Raw genomic sequence first — 15,809 nt, forward strand, 5'->3', positions numbered from 1 at the left:
GAGGGGGGGGGGGGGGGGGGGGGAACCGTGCCAACTAACCCCTGATTCATAGTCTCGCTCCTCGCACGGAAGGTCTGCGGTGACGTGGACGTCGCGGGTCGCAAAGGTCGGAGTCTTCCTGATGGCGGCGTACCACGCATCAACCATATATATCGACCACCAAGTCCTCCGCAGCGACTCGGCCAGCACCGGGTCCTCTCCGCCAGGGGACCCCGAGTTCTCGAGGGCAAATTCCCTGCGGTGCATTCCCAGGCCGATGGCGATACCCAGGGCGGCGTCGATCTCGCGCCGACCCGTGTCCCTGTCGCCGCACCAGTACGTGGCTATCGAGTAGAGCAGACGGCACTGCGCCAGCGCCGGGTCCGGGTTCAGGTCGCCGCGGGCCTGGATGGCGAGCCGGACTGATTCCCCCAGCTCAGTGGCCTGCTCCGACTTGGCGTACAGGCTGCCGATGAACCTGATGCTGGCCAGGAGCGGTTCGAGCTCATCTCGGCGCGCCTTGTTGCTCAGGAGATCTGTCATGCATCGCTGCGGGAGGAGGAATGGGTGGTGCCGGTGGAAATGTCTGTAGTACAGATCAACCAGGGGGTCGGGCGGCGACGGCGATGCAGTAGCAACGATTGCTGCTGCTTCTGTTACTGTTGCTGTCGCTGCTGCTATCCTACGCCTCGGCAGCTTTCCCGCGCCGTCGCAACACCTACCCTCAACAGTGCTGCTGCTTCCCCGGTCCTTGGCAGCACGGCGGGCAGCCAGCTCGGCCCGCGTGAGGCCGCCACGTCGCGACGGTGTATACTCGCATACCCGGGCCTCGGAAGAGCAGCGGGTGCAGCGGGGGCGAATGCCGTCGCAGCGTACATGGCGTTCCCGACAGGTTGTGCAGGCCAATGAGGACCTGTGGGTGAAGGTGGAAGCTTTGGTGGCGAGCATTCTTTTTTTTTTTCTTTTTTTTTTTCTTAATTACTAACTTGTGACTATCCTAATCGGAGCCCAACATGACTGATCATGTGGGATTTCTCTTCTTGTTGAGATTGATTGCTGCCGCCTCGGGGAACAACGCGGAGTGGTGTTTGGGCAGGCGCAGGATCCGGGTTCTCGTTGCGGGTATTCGGGGACCCGATTGCTGCATGCAGGTGGTGCTTACTAGGTATTTCCTTGGCGCTAGAGTGCAATAGGTGATGTTGACCAAAAGTAGCTAGGTGTGTTAGTGGCACCACCAAATTCGGATGAACGCCACTGCATTAGAGAAATAACATCTGTATGGTCGGGTCGGGGTTTGTATATACGCCTATGTAAACAGGACGTATCGGGAATCTCCTCGGGGACTCGCCCGCAAAGGCAGTCGTAGTATATAACTAGAGAAAGTTTGATCAAGTCTCTGCCTCAAATCATTATCTGCACGCAACATGGTAAACTAATCCATTCATTGGTTATTATCTTACTCTGAACCAACAAATCTACGAATAAAAGAAACCTTCATCACTCCAAATACAATACCTCAACACACTTCAAACATGCCTTCCAGAATCATCGTCATTGGCAGCGGTTTTGCTGGCCTCTACAGCGCCCTTTCCGCAAGGCGTCTCATCATCATGCATCGTAAAGAGAACCCGGAAATTGCAGACATCGAAGTCTGCGTCATTGCCCCCGAGCCTAGTCTGGTGATAACGCCTCGCCTGTACCTCGCCAATCCCGAGCGCATGACTGCTCCCCTGAACGACCTATTCAAGGCAACAGGCATTCGTTTCATCCGAGGCTACGTTGAAAAGATCCTTCCAGAGGATAAACAAGTGCGAATTGCTGCTACAGACGGCTCAAGCTTCAGCGAGACTTACGACCGCCTGATTGTAGCTGCCGGGAGCCAGCTTGCCCACCCCGACATCCCTGGGCTTAAAGAACACAGCTTTGCGGTCCACAGCCTGGAAAAGGCGGTAGAGCTAGAGAAGCACCTGAGAGGCCTGCCGTATTTACCCGAGAGTGAGGCTCGCAACACAGTCGTCGTTTGCGGTGCAGGATTCACCGGTATAGAGGTCGCCGCAGAGCTCCCGGCCCGTTTGAGAAATATACTCGGAAAGGACACCTCATTCCGCGTTGTCATTGTCGATCGCAACAACGAGGTCGGACCCGAGCTTGGCCCTGGTCCCCGGCCGTTCATCAATGAAGCACTTCAGTCCCTGGACGTAGAGACCCGCCTCGGCTCAGGGGCTACGGCTGTGGATGCCGACGGCGTCACCCTCGCATCCGGAGAGAAGATCCAAGCCGCTACCGTAGTCTGGACGGCCGGTGTGCGAGCAAGCCCGCTTACAGATCAGGTGCAGGTCAAGAAGGACGGGCTCGGCCGGCTCACAGTGGACGAGAACCTGCAGGTGATCGACATGCCCGGAGTATACGCAGCCGGAGACGCGGCGCACGCCAAGACCGATGCAGACGGCCACTCGGCCATGATGTCGTGCCAACACGCAATGCCGCTCGGGCGTGTGGCGGGGAACAACGCGGCGGCCTCGCTGCTGGGACTGGACCCGACGCCGTACTCACAGCCGTTGTACGTGACCTGTCTAGCGCTGGGTAGCTACGGTGCCCTTATCTCTCGGGGATGGGATCGGCAGGTCATGTTCGCAGGACCCAAGGTCAAGCCGTTGAAGCAGTACATCAACCGCGTGCTCATTTACCCACCCGGAGCGAACGAGGTCGAGGCCTTTGCTGCTGCGGATCCGGGTTGGAAATTTCCCCAATTCCCTGCAGTACCTTTGCCGGCTCATTGATGAAACGGAATGTGTCCTGTTTGTGGGTCTTGACATCTTGACGGTATACCGGTAGATATTTCCTTATCTAGATCGACCAGGAAGATGAGTAGTTCCGAGACGATTAGACGCTGAGTTTTTTTTTCTTTTCTTTTTTGTTAGAGTATGCAGTAGACAAGGCATTGCAGGCACTATGCTAGCATAGCCTGCAAGGGTATTAAGAGGATGAAGGATAGATAGATAGACGGGCAGGTCACTACCAGCCCAATGTTGCTGTCATTTAGTCAAGAGTTAGAACAGACAAAAGATCAATACGAAATATTGTCAGCAGTCTGAGCTCTGATAAAAACATATTTTATGTACTGAATACAATTTTGTATCAAAAATGTCTCCGACTATATCTGCAAGTCAATGGAGAATGTTATCACAACCGAGAGGTGCCAAGAAGAGGGGTGTCAGTGAGTTGACCTGACTTGGGTTGCCGCCGACCAGTAGTGCTTCAGTGGTCAATCGTTGGCCCCCTTCAAGGCGGTAAAGAGTCGGGCTGTGTCAGTGTCAGGTGGGTTGGCAATTGCATCAAATCCATGTCATGTCGGCCTTAGGCATCACGTGCGTCTGAATTCGCGCATGAGCAAAGAAAGTCAAGCACCAACCAGAGCTTTAGCGCCAATCTGTGCATGCTAATCCAATCCTGCTCCGGCTCTGATCCATCTTTGACGGATCACCAAAAAAAGCCAACAGCAGGGCCACGGCCGGTCTGCAAAATCTTTGAACTGCAGTCCTAGATCCCTCCTATACAATACAAATAGAAAAGAAAAAAGAAAAACGACACAAACTTCTGTCGTCTTCCTCGCCTTCGCCAGCTCTATTCCACAAACACACAACCAACTGTCGGCCGACCGCCAATGTTGCCGTGTTCGGTCCGACGCGTGGTGTCGGCGGCGCCTCAGACTCCCATCATGGGGTCCGTAGGCGCCGTCGCTGCCACGGCCGGTGCTCTTGCGTCCGCCGCAAGGGCAACTCGGCACCAGAGGCGATACTCTTCCTCTAACCCGTCTAGCCCCGACAACGACCCCAAGGGTGTACCACCATCATCGTCCGACAGGTCCATGCCGTCCCAGACATCAAAATCTTCATCGTCCAGCTCTGGCGGTGACAAGAGGAGAAGGAGGACCAAGGAGCCTGCAGATCGCTCGTCTTTCAAGTCGCTGCCCTCTGTCCCCAGCACGCAACACCTCCCTCGCGAGTGTAAGCTTTTTTTTTTTAACTTCTTCCCACATTCCTTGCTACTGTCTGCTGCATATCTTTTTTTACACCTAGATCTTATCTCCACCTTGCAGCCCTCCAACGCGGCTTACTGACCTTCGAAACGTAAACAGCCCTCGCTCTGTCGGCCTTTTTCTCCCTGCACCGGCCCATGTCCATCACCCACAGCCTCCCAAGGACAGTGACGGACGATGCCTTTGCCTCCATCTTCCTCCGCCGTGGTCGTAGCGAAAAGACGCAAGACGTCATCTCGACCCTCTCAAATACCGTTCACGAGCTTGAAAAACCCATGGGTGACCTCGGCCTCTCCCACGGCGACGCCGATGCTAACGAGGGCATGCGAGAAATCACGCTCAAGAATGCCGACGGCAGCGACTCGGGCGTCTGCGTCCAGCTCAACGACATGCTCGGATCCAAGTTCCAGCCCTTCTGCCCGCCACCGCTCCCTAAGCCCGCCGCTACGGAAGGCGGCTCCACTGCCGCCGCCGAGACCGTCGAGGCTTCTGAGAACAGCCAGGTCGAGCCCCAGCGCCGGCTGTACAAGGCCGTCCTGACGATCGAGGAGACGGTGGACGAGAACGGTGAGGTCAAGTACGTGGCCCACAGCTCGGACCTCCTCGAGGACTCGGCACGGCCGCGGTTGTTCCTGGAGCGCATGGCGGCGCGCCAGCTGCGGTTTGACGACAGCCGGAGGCAACGGCAACAGGACGGCATGTGGGCCATCAGCGTCAAGAGGCAGCGCAAGCTCAAGATGAAGAAGAAGAAGTACAAGAAGCTGATGAAGAAGACGCGTAACGAGAGGCGTAGGCTGCACAAGACCTAAACGCCATCTAGAAGGTCGAAGGAGGTGCGATCTCTTCTCGATGCAGTTTCTTGTATCCCCTTGGCTTGCTTCGAGGGGCGTATCATGCGCGCATTTGCATTGTGCATTGGGGTTTATTTCCCTTGAATCGGCAGGCTTATTTTTTTTCATAGCCATCGTGTTCGTATACATGTATGCGATCGCTGGCATGCCTGTCATCTGCTCTTTACCCCTCTACTCTTGGTGCATCAAGGTGGTCTGGATCTATTCGCGGGTCATAGATACGGCGGGCATCGGGTTGTATATATCCACGTTTGTCGGAGAGTGCATGTCATCTTTACCTCGTGCAGTCCGAGTAATTCACAAAGTACCCGCCTGCCAGAGCTCCCGCTCCGTGTGTATAGAAGAATAATCTGTGCTTCGAAGAGCGATGGCTATCTGTAACTATATGTACCTTATGTATGTATGTATGTACTAGTATCGATTATAGATTTTGAAAGCAATGGACGTCTAGACATGGTAATGTGGATATGATATAAAAATAATCGAAGTGCTACTTAAATTAGATCTTCAAAGCCCCCCTAAAATATATATATAAAATTTGTTGGAGTTGTCTTTCAAGCCTGCGTGGTTGGAACGGTTAGGCCGGCCAAGGAGCTTCCTGCAGTGATATCAATATCCGGTGGGTGGGGTTTCCAAATGGAAAAAAAAAAGCATGTCCCTTGCAAGGAAGTGCGGCCCCCTATTTGGTTTAATTATCCGCGTTCGACGCGGCTTGCATCTAAATCGCATCTCTAGCCACATCAACCTTCACCGGCCAATTTCGCATCATTCATTTGAGCAGGCGCAGTAGAAGAAGGAATCTGATTTTCGGGGGGCCCTTTTCGAACCTAAAAGGGTTGAAAAAAAAGGAAAATAAAGCAGAACAGAAGGACAGAAGATAAAGAAACAAGATGCCATCTCCCGTCCGACTCGTCCAGGCTCTACTGCTGCTCCTGGCCAGCAACAATGGCGCCCTGGCCGTCGAGCAGACGGCCGCCTGGGTCAGCGTCGACGATTCCGGCGCCCCCAAGACGCTGACCCCGGTACTGAGTACCGCCAACGGCCTCCCGACCATCGTGTCCAATGCGGCGCCGCACGAGATCACCGCTACCGTTTTCACCAGGACCCAACATGGATAGTGAGTTTTACTTTCGGTCCCAAGGCAGACAACGCATCTCCGACGTCGCTACCGTGTGGTCAAATCGCTGACTGGTATACAACCAAACAACAGCATCTCTACTAGCACCGGCTCCCCGAGCGTCTACAGCGCCACCTCTGGCGGCTCCAACGGCCAAGGTGCATTCCCGCTCTGCAAGGCTGCGGCAGAGGCCAAAACGCCCCTCTGTCTGCCCAAGGATGGAGCGACCTTGAACCCAGGAATCACCTACTATGGTAAGCTCTTTCTCTCTCTCTCTCCAGTTTACACTTCCCCGACTTCCCCCATCCATTACAAAAAGTCCCTCAACTGACATCCAAAACCCCTTCCATCCAGTAACATGGGATCCAACCTTTCTCAAAAACGCCACCAACACCACCGTGACCATCACGACGACCTACTACAACATGACGACGGCCCTCCCGACCAACGAGACCATCACGCCGTCCTCGACCGACGAGCACGCCATCCCCTTCTCGCGTGGCTTCTACGCCTGGCCGGTGGGGTGGCAGATCCTGCAGCCCGGCTGGCCCGAGATGAACGTGACGCTGACGCTGACCACGACGACGCGCCACCTCAACACCACCACGGTGGCCGAGCACCGCGGCCCCGTCGTGCTGGTCGAGAAGGAAAAGTCGTTTCGGCAGCCCGACACGCCCACCCCTGCCGGGCCCGAGATCTACATCGCCCTGCCCGTCATCCTGGGCTTCGTGCTACTCATGGTGTTTGGCACGTGCGTGTGGAACCGCAACGCCCGCCGCATCGACCTCGGCGCCCTCGTCGCCCGCAGCCGCCGCGGCGGTCGCTCCGAGCGTGGCCGTGGTCGCTACCAGCGGCTCGGTGGTGATGACCATGACGATGATGGCAACGGCGAGGGTGGCATTGCCGGTGGCCGTGCCGGTCGCTCAGCTAGGCGTCAGAAGGACTCTATCCGGCTCATGGAGTACGACGAGGGCGAGGAGATGGAGTCGGGCCGCTTCGGGAGGAGGCGCGACAGTGTCGACTCGCTGGGCAGCTTGGCCGCTAGCCCTGTGCGCCAGACGCGAAAGAGGCATGGGGACTGAAAAAAAAAAAAAACGAAAAGCGTGGTTCTTACGTGGTAAAAAAAAAAAAAAGTTGAGAATCATGAAAGAAAATGGTTCATTTAATTCCCAACATCTTTTTGTTATTATATCAAGTGTCAAAAGAAAGAAAAGCGTGGGTTCCTCAGCACCAAAACAATAAGTGTAGTTTGTAGTTGTTAGCAAATTCCGCAATTCACAATCGGGTCGGCACATATGAATGAGAATGATGCATAAATTCTGTTCTTTTATACTCTTCTGCATTGCTTGAATCAAGGATCATACGCCAAATAGTCCACGTATGCTTCAAAAAATCCAGTCGCCTCGTATTCCGCCCACGTGCCGTATATAATGTAACAAAGCTGAAAAAAATTGGTTGCTCTCATGCCACTACGGTCCAAACAGACAACGATGAAAAGTATAAGGCTCGACCCAGTAGACCAAATGCTCAACGTTAAGTCTCAATCAAGATTGGATTTTAGATATATGCCACAAAATGTGAATAAATTTGCCCCTACGCCGCCCCGTAAAACTCCGACGACATAACTCCGACGCTGGTATTCCCCGCACACACACCCCCCCTTTGAATTAACACAGACATAAAAAGACCAAGAAAAAAAAAGAGATGAGGCTATACAAGAAAAGCCAGGTAAAGGCCGCGTGTCCATCGTCTGAGCGAGTGGGGCATGTGATGTGGCAGAGGCAAGCGTCTGATATTGCCTAGATAACCAAAAAGGTCACCTACCCAAGCATAGGCTGAGACTATAGAACCACTTAAATAGAAAAAAAAAAGAGAGAAAAAAAAAAAGACGAACCAATGAGACCAAGAAAGCCAAACCCAAAATAGAAACTTAATAACTGAAATCGACATTACCCATTGTTGGTATCGATTTACTATCCCCATTCGACGGCGCCATCCCGCTCGAGGCAGTCTCAGATTGCGTCGTCGCTGTTTGTTGCAACTCGTTGCTCTCCTCAGGCGGTATCCCGCTGTCAGAGTAGCCAAGGTCCCGCATTTGCTGGAAACTCCAGCTCGGCTCGAAATCACGGCTCTTCCAAGCCACCGTGACACGTTCGTACATTTCATCGATCTGCTCCAAACTGATCTTGCTCGTCTCGTATACCATAAAGTAAACAAAGAAGATGCCCACTATGCAAAAGGCCCCCCAAACGAAGAAGATGAGCGGACCTAGACTGGCATACCCAGTGTCCACCATATAAGGGGTACTGTAGGCGATGCCAAAGTTGAGCAGCCAATTTGACGCCGTCGACACCGACATTGACTTGGCGCGCACCTTGAGCGGGAATATCTCGGCTGTAACGACCCAAACAACAGGTCCCCACGAGGCGGCAAAGAAAAATATGTATATGGCAACAAATGTGACCAAGACCTGGTTCTGTAGTGTGCTGGATGATCCGCCTGAGCCATCTAAGTGCTTGGTAGCTGCTGTGAAGGAAGCGACCGACAGTTGGCAGATTGACATGCCGATCGCCCCGACAATCAAAAGTCTCCGGCGTCCCCATGATTCGACGACAACCAGGCCAGGAAGCGTCGAAATGAAGTTGACAATATTCATAATGCAAGAGATGAGGTAAGGGTTGTCTACCATTGCTCCCTTGAAGAACCATGTACCGTAGTACATGATAAAGTTGACTCCACTCAGCTGCTGCAACATCTGTAGGCCGCACGCCGTCAGGGTCCTGCGACCAAGGTGGGGAGAACCGAAGAACACATCTTTATATGTGTCAGGGCCTAGGGCAAGCTCATATTCGTGGTTGGCCTTGATTTCGGCCAGCTCTTCGATCAAAGCTGGATGAGTAATGTCGAGGCGGCGGAGTCGGCTGAGTGACAGTGCCGCCTCGGCATCCAAGCCTCGCTTAATGAGGTAGCGAGGAGTTTCTGGTAGGATGAGAAGTCCCATCATAAGGACGCAGGCCCACACAAGTTGAAGGCCAAGAGGTATACGGTACGCAGCCGGACCAGGTATGTCGCTGGTAATGATGTTGATGACTGAAGCTGCAAGGAGCCCCAGTGTGATAAAAAGTTGATATGCGCACACCATTGTGCCTCGAATCCACTTTGGTGCCATTTCCGACTGATATAACGGGACAAGAACCGATATCAATCCCACGCCGACTCCGGCAACGAATCTATTTCAACAGTCAGCATAAGAAACTTTACTATAACGTACCGGGAAAACCATGCTGCACGTCTTTCATGATGCAGAGGCTTGCATCACTTGTTTACGACGAAAGAAGGGGGGGAAAAGACATTTACTGAGATAATCAAGCTTACCTTCCCCCCAAAAGCATTGGTATATCGGAGGAGCAGACCTGAAACACAACTCCCAGACAAAAGACACCTATGGCAATGTGCAGCGCCTTTCGACGGCCTATAAAATCGGCCAGTGGTGCTGATACCAAGCTTCCGACAAAGGTGCCGGCGCTCAATATAGCCACAATCAGAGAGGATTGACTGGTCGATGGATTAAACTGATCCTTGAAGCTCGTCATTGCGATTACTCCATTTATCACACTGCAAGGTGGAACCCAAAAGAACGATTTCTTGTCAGCCAATTGCTACTTCACCAACTCATGAAAGCAAGTGATCCAGAGGGAAGAAAGACGCACCCAGTATCATGTCCAAAAAGACAGCCGCCGCTCGCCACCAGCAACAAGGCAAACAGTGCGTTTGCAGAGGTGCCGGCGACGTTCGGCGGTTTGCGCCAAAGCATCATGATGGCAGGCGAGGGGGAGGGATGGTCCCCCTCATACGTGGAGCCGGCGAGGCTCTATAGCGAGGAGGTCTGAGTCGTCGATGATTTTTTTTTTTTTTTCGTCCGGTAGGGAAGCGTGTAGGGTTGTCACTCTTGGTTTTGGAGAGTGCCAGTAGCTAGCACTCATGCAAAGAGCCCGCCCGCTAATGATTGCTCCTACGTAGTAGTTTTTGGGTTGTAGTCGTCGGGATAACGTGGCAAGGTGTTTCGGGCGTCAGTGCGTCTCAATGATCGTCGTATCGAAGAATGGCGGCGCGCGACGGCGGCGTGGTCGGCTCATTTGGCAACGCGAGCGAAAGAGTGCGTGTACGGGGCCTGCCAAGGTTTGGGGAGGCTTGCCGGCTCTTTCACTCCGCCTGGCTGTAAACCTCCCACCGTTTTTGGGACTCGCAGTGTGGTGAGTTGGCCAATTCCCCTGCCCAGAAGGCGTCTAGTCGCAATCCTTTGTCGCTCTCGTCGTCGTCGTCTCGTCTCTTCATCAGTCGTCGTCCGGTTCAGCTGGTGGGTGTGGGTAAATGGACGGGACGGAGAACGGACAGGGGCAGAGACGGAGTGGTGGAGATCAGTGTGGGATGCAGCGAGACCGACCCTTCAAAAACGAACGGGCGGAATGGGGAAACGAGTTCGATTCCAATACTACCAAAAGCGGCTGGCTGCTGCTTTCCCTGCTGTGAAAAAAATTATGGGTCCACACCCCAACGCCAAAAAAGACATGAGTGGACATGGGAAGGGCTTATGGTGACCAATGATCTGGCGTCCCCGCGATGATTAAGCTCGGGCCACCAATGATACCATGCCAGTGGGGCAGGCGTTGGCGCCTTGGCGTGCGCTCCTCTCCTCCCTTCTCTTCGGGTTCACGGTTCACCGGCGAGACCGAGCTGCAGAGTGAGGGTGAGCTTGACTCCTTTGGAACACATCACTTTTGCTTGTCCCATTGGACTTCAAGCCATTGTACGAGGCTGGTGCTAAAACTGTGGTTGTTGGTGGCACGAATTCCGGTCTTGGACGGGGCTATTTGGGGCAGCTGAAAGCGCCATCTCCTGGAACAACACGTCTCCGAACCAAGTGTAGGGGTAAAGTCCTCCTTGTCAGCGCCGGACTGTGACTAGTTCCCGTCGTGGTATTTTATGCCACCAACATAGGCAGCTAGGCTTGATAGGTAATATGGAAGGTACTTATGTAGCTATTTGAATGTTGGTTTGGCCAAACTAGAGGCTAGTCTATTGTAGGTCTGATTGATCTGCAACTGACATCCATGCCTCTTTGTTTTTTTTTTGTTTTTTTTTTTTTTTGCCTACTGGGTCTCTCAAACGTCCTCGCATTCTCCACTGCTTTAGACCCTAGAATTAGACTCGAAAGGAAAGAAGTCTCCTTGCATAGCTAGATCCGATGGGCTGGCTGAGTTGCAGCTTTTTTTTTTTGTGGCTCTCTTTTCCCCGTCTTGTCTGTCATCAACGCTCGTGTCCACCAGTGCAGGTAGGTAAGTACGTGCCAGCTAAAATTGCTTACTTGTTGGCGCCAATCTGCCAATTTTCCTGCATCCGCCCGAGCTAAAACAAAAAAGGAGCCATCGGCTGTGTCTTCACTTCTTGTGCTTTACATGTAAGTTTTCAGCTTCGGATTTTACTCTAAAAAAAAATTCTCGAACGTGGAAGTTCCGTAGATGTTCGTACAAGTCTGACCGACCGGATGAGCAGTTCCTCGGTGTCGTATTACGCAATCTCGGAAATAGTAGCATTACAAACACAATGCTTCTATCGGTTGAATCTTCAGAATACCACCTAGGCAAGCGGAAAGGTAGACAGGCGGTTTCAGTGGCGACAAGAGTAATAAAACTAAACCAAGGATCAATAATCGAATTAGGTTGGTTGCATTCACAAACGTAATACCTTCACAAGCGCTTACAGAACGGAGAATACATGTGTCCGATCTGGGGACCTGCAGGCTGCTTCCTATGTACTTCGTACGGAGTACAAATAACCACAACTTGCAACGGGACATTTGTTTTGCATAGATTTTTTTTTTTTTTTTAAAAAAAAAAAAAAAAAGTATAACATAGGTATATCAAGATTGTTTGGGTAGCTATCCAAATCATCGGCTCAGACCGGGTACACTTTTCTAGTAGACGTAAAATGCACAAAAAGCCTCTTATCAATACACATCATCGTAAGTAAACATGGAAAGGGGGGAAAGTTTAAAAACTTAAATCTCCAATGTCGGCTTGACACCCTTGACACGTCCAATAACCTGCGATGGTGCATACTTGGGGATAACCTCATCGTCGTGTAACATCTCAAACTCCTCCGTTGCGTCGCGACCCATAAAGTTCATAATAGCCTGGGGGCCACCGGGGTGCTCCTCGAGCCAGTCGCTCAAGTCCATAACGACACCCTTGACGACAACCCACAGGTCGTCCTTCTTGTTGTGCTTGGCAACCTCCTCCATGGTGAACTCCTTCTCAGGAATCTTGAACTCCTTGGGGTTGTTGGGCTTGGCCGACTCAGCCTGGGTGGCAGCGACGTTGCCGGCACCGGACTGAGTGGATGCTGAAGCAGCTCCAGCTCCGCTGCCCCACTCGACCGAGACCTTGCCGGGCTGCGACGGGTCAATGTGCAGCGAGATCTGGCCGAGACGCTGGGCAGCGCCTGCGCCTCCGCTGAGGGCCTGGCGGAACAGGTAGTTGCTGGCAGTGTCACCAGCAACGCGACCGTAAACGACACAGCCAAGCAGCGAGGAGCCGCCAAGACGGTTGGCACCGTGAACACCTCCAGCCAGCTCACCGCAGGCGTACAGGCCCTCGATGGGCTTCTTGTCCTGGCCGAGAACCTCGGACTTGTCGTTGATCTCGACACCACCCATGGTGAAGTGGAGGACGGGCTCCATCAACGAGACGTGGAAGTCATCGTTGATGTCGAGGGGCAGGTTGTGGAAGAACTTCTTGCCCCATGGGTCCTTCTGCTTGCCCTCAGCAATGGCGTTGTAGGTGGTGAAGGTCTTCTGCAGGTGCTCGGGCGTGCATCCGATCTCCTTTGCCAGCTGCTGGCCGGTCATCTTCTTCATCAGACCACGGCCAGAGTAGTGGCGAGTGTGGAAATCCAGGGTGTTGGATGCCTTGGAGTTCAGGATCAGACGGATAGGGAACTTGCCCTTGTCCTTCTCCTTCCACATCATGCCCGAGACGTAATCACGGTGGCCAAGCTCGTCACAGAACCGGTCACCATCAGCGTTGAGGAGCAGACCACCCTCACCACGCAGAGCCTCGGCGGCCAAGAACTTCCACTTGGAGCCGGGATCCTTGGGGTCAACCAGACCCGTGGGGTGGACCTGGACCTTGTCCATGTCAATACCGTTACCGCCAATGGCCATAACCATCTTCTGGCCGTCACCAGTGGCGTGCGAGCCGTTGGTGGTAGCCAGGCCGTAGGTGTCTGGCCTGTGCTTCTTCAGGAGTGAGGTCTCTGAGAAGTCGGCAGCGTAGCCGCCGGTGGCGAGGACGACGGGGCCCTCCATAGTGTGCTTCTGGCCATCGTGCTCATATGTAACACCGGTGACCTTGTTTCCCTCCTTGTTCAAGCTGGTGACCCGCGCCTTCTTGACAATCTCGACTCTGTGCGGCTCCTTCTCGGCGAGCTCCTCAAGTCTTTGCATCAGAGCGTATGTGATGGCCATACCAGGGAACTTGGCATCGTGACCACGGTGCGTGCGGGGCTGGGAGTGACCACTGTTTGAGTTTTAGTCAGTCTCGTCAATCACAGCAATGCGCTTAGATTTTATGAATGACATGAAGTTCTAAACTTACCCAAGGCGCGACACCAAAGTCAGGTCCAGGTTGAATACATCCTGCAGCCACTCGACGGCAGCCGCCGACTTGTATGTGAGGACCTTGATCAGGTCAGGGCGAGCCTTGTCGCGAGCCGACTTTAGTGTGTCGTCGTAAAACTGCTTGACGCTGTCCTGGATGCCGTGCTCAACCTGTGTCCTCGTGAGGGCACCGTTGATACCAGATGTGGCCTTTGTTGAGTTTCCACCGAAGAATCCTGTAGCCGAGTGACCGAGGTTAGGACCAAACTGCTAGCGATTTGGCCGACTTCGCTCCCGGTCAGATCGATGAATTGAGGGATTCGCCCTTACCTTGCTTGTCAAGAACAACAACATTGCCTCCGGCGAGGTAGATGGTGTGTGCAGCGCTGAGGCCGGATACTAGTTATGCAAAGAACAATGGTCAGCTTTGGTTCATATGAGAATTCTCGTGACTCGAAAGGCCAGAGTAAGCTCTCGTTCACGAGGATTAGTAACAGCGAGTTACTTACAACCACCGCCGACAACAATAACTCTTGAAGGCATCTTGAAGCTGTCGCACGTCTGTCTCTACTATGAGGTGGGGGGTATAAGAAGCAATTGGTAGAGGTGGTCAACGAGGGAAGAAAGAAAATAAATGAAAGCTGGCAAGATGAATGGACGATACAAGGACAGAAAAGACGGTCGAAGCAAGACAGAAGATGGTTTTAAAGATCGAACGAGGCGAGCCGGCAACGCTCCAAAGCCAAGTGGAAATCCTGGAATGGTGATTGGCCCCCGGACGGCTACATCTAAGCCGAGGCACGGAGAACAAGTGGGCTGGAGACTGGGTTCTGGGGTCCCCACGCCTTTGTCGGGCATATGCACTCCCAGGGCAACGGACTGCGACGGCGTTCTTTCAGGGCCACCTTGGCTCAGAATTGACACATGCAAGCAAGCGTATTGAACAATGCGCACCTGACCTCTGGGCTCGGCTATTGCTTGCAAGATCGTAGTAGTTGATCCAGTCAATATTGGGTTGGGGTGATTACGCCCCTCCTTCACAAACATACCGTGGTCTCTAACTGCTGTAATGTAGTAAACCTCCTACCTACACCTACCTAATGAAGAATTCCCGAGGTTTCAATTCAATTCAATTCAATCAACGTCGCAAGGCTTGCCATCAGTACAACGTAAAAGCAAAAGAAAGTCTGCCTTCCCCGCCGTCCCAACCGTGAGTGTGCGTCGTCGGCACTGAACCGTGCGAACAGTCGAATGGGTCCAGAGTCAATTAGGTGTCGCGCAGTTCGCGCCGGCAAACCCCGGCATTTGCACCGAGATGGTTAACAAGATCTCAAGTAATTGCAGCTCTGGTATTCAGATATATCGCCTCCCTGAGAAAAGCTTTTTTTTTTTCCTCCTCTCTTCATCTAGAAGTCGCAAATAACTCTTCTCACCGTATTTTACTAAGTCGACACCAGTGCATTTACCTTTCTTCAAATGTTATGACCTGAGACCAAAAGTCAATCCTAGCGTCATGCGCCCAGAGCAGGCCAATCAAGCTTGTTCAGGGGTTTACAGAGTAACCTGACCTAGATCTAATTTGTGAGGGGACCCGAAACGGTTCACCTGACCCAACAGCTACGTACAACATTGAGTCGATTCAAAGCATGTGATAATTCGCCTCTGGATGAGTGGATGATGCGCAGACAATGGTCACGTGTGTTTGCATCCGATTTATCTGACCTGCCTGACATTTCTTTTGTTCGGCACGATCGATCTACCGAAGCACGATGTTTATTGTGAATCAATTGCCTGAGGTACATACGTGTACTATACGTTCCAGGTAAGGTTGACAGTCCATTCGGCAGAAATACAGCCGTAACTGTTTCCACACTTTCAAGTATAAAATATTTTCGTCCGTTGTTTAAGACGCGCCACGACGCCTAGAACTAGTTCTACTATTGATAGTTCTACGTAGACTGGACCCTAGAAGATCGGGAGTGGCGTTTGAGGGACCTGCCTTGCCACCTCCGGTAAAGTTTGTACCGAGAATCGCGCAGTTGGACAGACCGCATTTTAACCAACACCTGCCCACATTCCGAGGTAGGATACTTGCAGGCGTGCGAGATATTGATTTTACAACACTGTCGAATAACTCACCAAACACCCAACCCATACTACAATTAA

At 52.8% G+C, this 15,809-nt stretch overlaps 8 protein-coding genes across 8 annotated transcripts in view; 4 read left to right on the top strand and 4 right to left on the bottom strand.

Moving 5' to 3' along the window:
* The window catches only part of PgNI_00375 (uncharacterized protein), a 2,381-nt gene extending 1,395 nt beyond the window's left edge, over positions 1-986 (bottom strand). The window contains exon 1 of the mRNA XM_031120456.1: positions 40-986. Within this exon, the coding sequence (XP_030987347.1) occupies positions 40-927 (888 nt within the window). The 5' untranslated portion in view covers positions 928-986. The remainder of the gene's footprint in view (positions 1-39) is intronic.
* A 525-nt stretch (positions 987-1,511) lies between these two features.
* PgNI_00376 (uncharacterized protein) lies at positions 1,512-2,759 on the top strand (the record flags this gene model as incomplete). Its single annotated transcript, XM_031120457.1, has 1 exon — positions 1,512-2,759. The coding sequence occupies one exon, from the start codon at positions 1,512-1,514 to the stop codon at positions 2,757-2,759; it is 1,248 nt and encodes a 415-aa protein (XP_030987350.1).
* A 690-nt stretch (positions 2,760-3,449) lies between these two features.
* On the top strand, positions 3,450-5,289 carry PgNI_00377 (uncharacterized protein). The gene is made up of 2 exons (XM_031120458.1): positions 3,450-3,986; positions 4,118-5,289. The coding sequence occupies exons 1-2, from the start codon at positions 3,644-3,646 to the stop codon at positions 4,825-4,827; spliced, it is 1,053 nt and encodes a 350-aa protein (XP_030987349.1). The 5' UTR covers positions 3,450-3,643; the 3' UTR covers positions 4,828-5,289.
* Positions 5,290-5,543: 254 nt separating this feature from the next.
* On the top strand, positions 5,544-7,068 carry PgNI_00378 (uncharacterized protein; the record flags this gene model as incomplete). Its single annotated transcript, XM_031120459.1, has 3 exons — positions 5,544-5,986; positions 6,080-6,240; positions 6,341-7,068. The coding sequence occupies exons 1-3, from the start codon at positions 5,760-5,762 to the stop codon at positions 7,066-7,068; spliced, it is 1,116 nt and encodes a 371-aa protein (XP_030987346.1). The 5' UTR covers positions 5,544-5,759.
* A 700-nt stretch (positions 7,069-7,768) lies between these two features.
* PgNI_00379 (uncharacterized protein) lies at positions 7,769-10,368 on the bottom strand. The gene is made up of 3 exons (XM_031120460.1): positions 9,697-10,368; positions 9,362-9,601; positions 7,769-9,216 (listed from the first exon to the last, which is right to left on the bottom strand). Exons 1-3 carry the CDS (start codon positions 9,801-9,803, stop codon positions 7,917-7,919), a joined length of 1,647 nt encoding a protein of 548 aa, XP_030987345.1. The 5' UTR covers positions 9,804-10,368; the 3' UTR covers positions 7,769-7,916.
* Positions 10,369-11,160: 792 nt separating this feature from the next.
* Positions 11,161-11,756, bottom strand: PgNI_00380 (uncharacterized protein). The gene is made up of 2 exons (XM_031120461.1): positions 11,516-11,756; positions 11,161-11,436 (listed from the first exon to the last, which is right to left on the bottom strand). Exons 1-2 carry the CDS (start codon positions 11,578-11,580, stop codon positions 11,223-11,225), a joined length of 279 nt encoding a protein of 92 aa, XP_030988158.1. The 5' UTR covers positions 11,581-11,756; the 3' UTR covers positions 11,161-11,222.
* A 105-nt stretch (positions 11,757-11,861) lies between these two features.
* PgNI_00381 (uncharacterized protein) lies at positions 11,862-14,429 on the bottom strand. The gene is made up of 4 exons (XM_031120462.1): positions 14,153-14,429; positions 13,974-14,042; positions 13,642-13,879; positions 11,862-13,563 (listed from the first exon to the last, which is right to left on the bottom strand). The coding sequence occupies exons 1-4, from the start codon at positions 14,184-14,186 to the stop codon at positions 12,045-12,047; spliced, it is 1,860 nt and encodes a 619-aa protein (XP_030988159.1). The 5' UTR covers positions 14,187-14,429; the 3' UTR covers positions 11,862-12,044.
* A 529-nt stretch (positions 14,430-14,958) lies between these two features.
* PgNI_00382 (uncharacterized protein) lies at positions 14,959-15,210 on the top strand (the record flags this gene model as incomplete). The annotated part of the gene is made up of 2 exons (XM_031120463.1): positions 14,959-14,992; positions 15,122-15,210. 2 exons carry the CDS (start codon positions 14,959-14,961, stop codon positions 15,208-15,210), a joined length of 123 nt encoding a protein of 40 aa, XP_030988160.1.
* Positions 15,211-15,809: the final 599 nt, after the last annotated feature.

This window comes from Pyricularia grisea, assembly GCF_004355905.1.
Source record: "Pyricularia grisea strain NI907 chromosome Unknown Pyricularia_grisea_NI907_Scaffold_1, whole genome shotgun sequence".
Lineage (NCBI taxonomy): Eukaryota > Fungi > Ascomycota > Sordariomycetes > Magnaporthales > Pyriculariaceae > Pyricularia > Pyricularia grisea.

Coding starts and splice junctions, on each gene's coding strand:
- PgNI_00377 (XM_031120458.1), top strand. CDS start 3,644: ATGTTGCCGTGTTCGGTCCGACGCGTGGTGTCGGCGGCGCCTCAGACT. Junction 3,987..4,117: donor GCAACACCTCCCTCGCGAGT/GTAAGCTTTTTT, acceptor AAACGTAAACAG/CCCTCGCTCTGTCGGCCTTT.
- PgNI_00379 (XM_031120460.1), bottom strand. CDS start 9,803: ATGATGCTTTGGCGCAAACCGCCGAACGTCGCCGGCACCTCTGCAAAC. Junction 9,602..9,696: donor CTTTTTGGACATGATACTGG/GTGCGTCTTTCT, acceptor TCCACCTTGCAG/TGTGATAAATGGAGTAATCG. Junction 9,217..9,361: donor CCAATGCTTTTGGGGGGAAG/GTAAGCTTGATT, acceptor CTGTTGAAATAG/ATTCGTTGCCGGAGTCGGCG.
- PgNI_00380 (XM_031120461.1), bottom strand. CDS start 11,580: ATGCTACTATTTCCGAGATTGCGTAATACGACACCGAGGAACTGCTCA. Junction 11,437..11,515: donor TCATCCGGTCGGTCAGACTT/GTACGAACATCT, acceptor TTACATGTAAAG/CACAAGAAGTGAAGACACAG.
- PgNI_00381 (XM_031120462.1), bottom strand. CDS start 14,186: ATGCCTTCAAGAGTTATTGTTGTCGGCGGTGGTT. Junction 14,043..14,152: donor TATTGTTGTCGGCGGTGGTT/GTAAGTAACTCG, acceptor TTGCATAACTAG/TATCCGGCCTCAGCGCTGCA. Junction 13,880..13,973: donor TGTTGTTCTTGACAAGCAAG/GTAAGGGCGAAT, acceptor ACTCGGCTACAG/GATTCTTCGGTGGAAACTCA.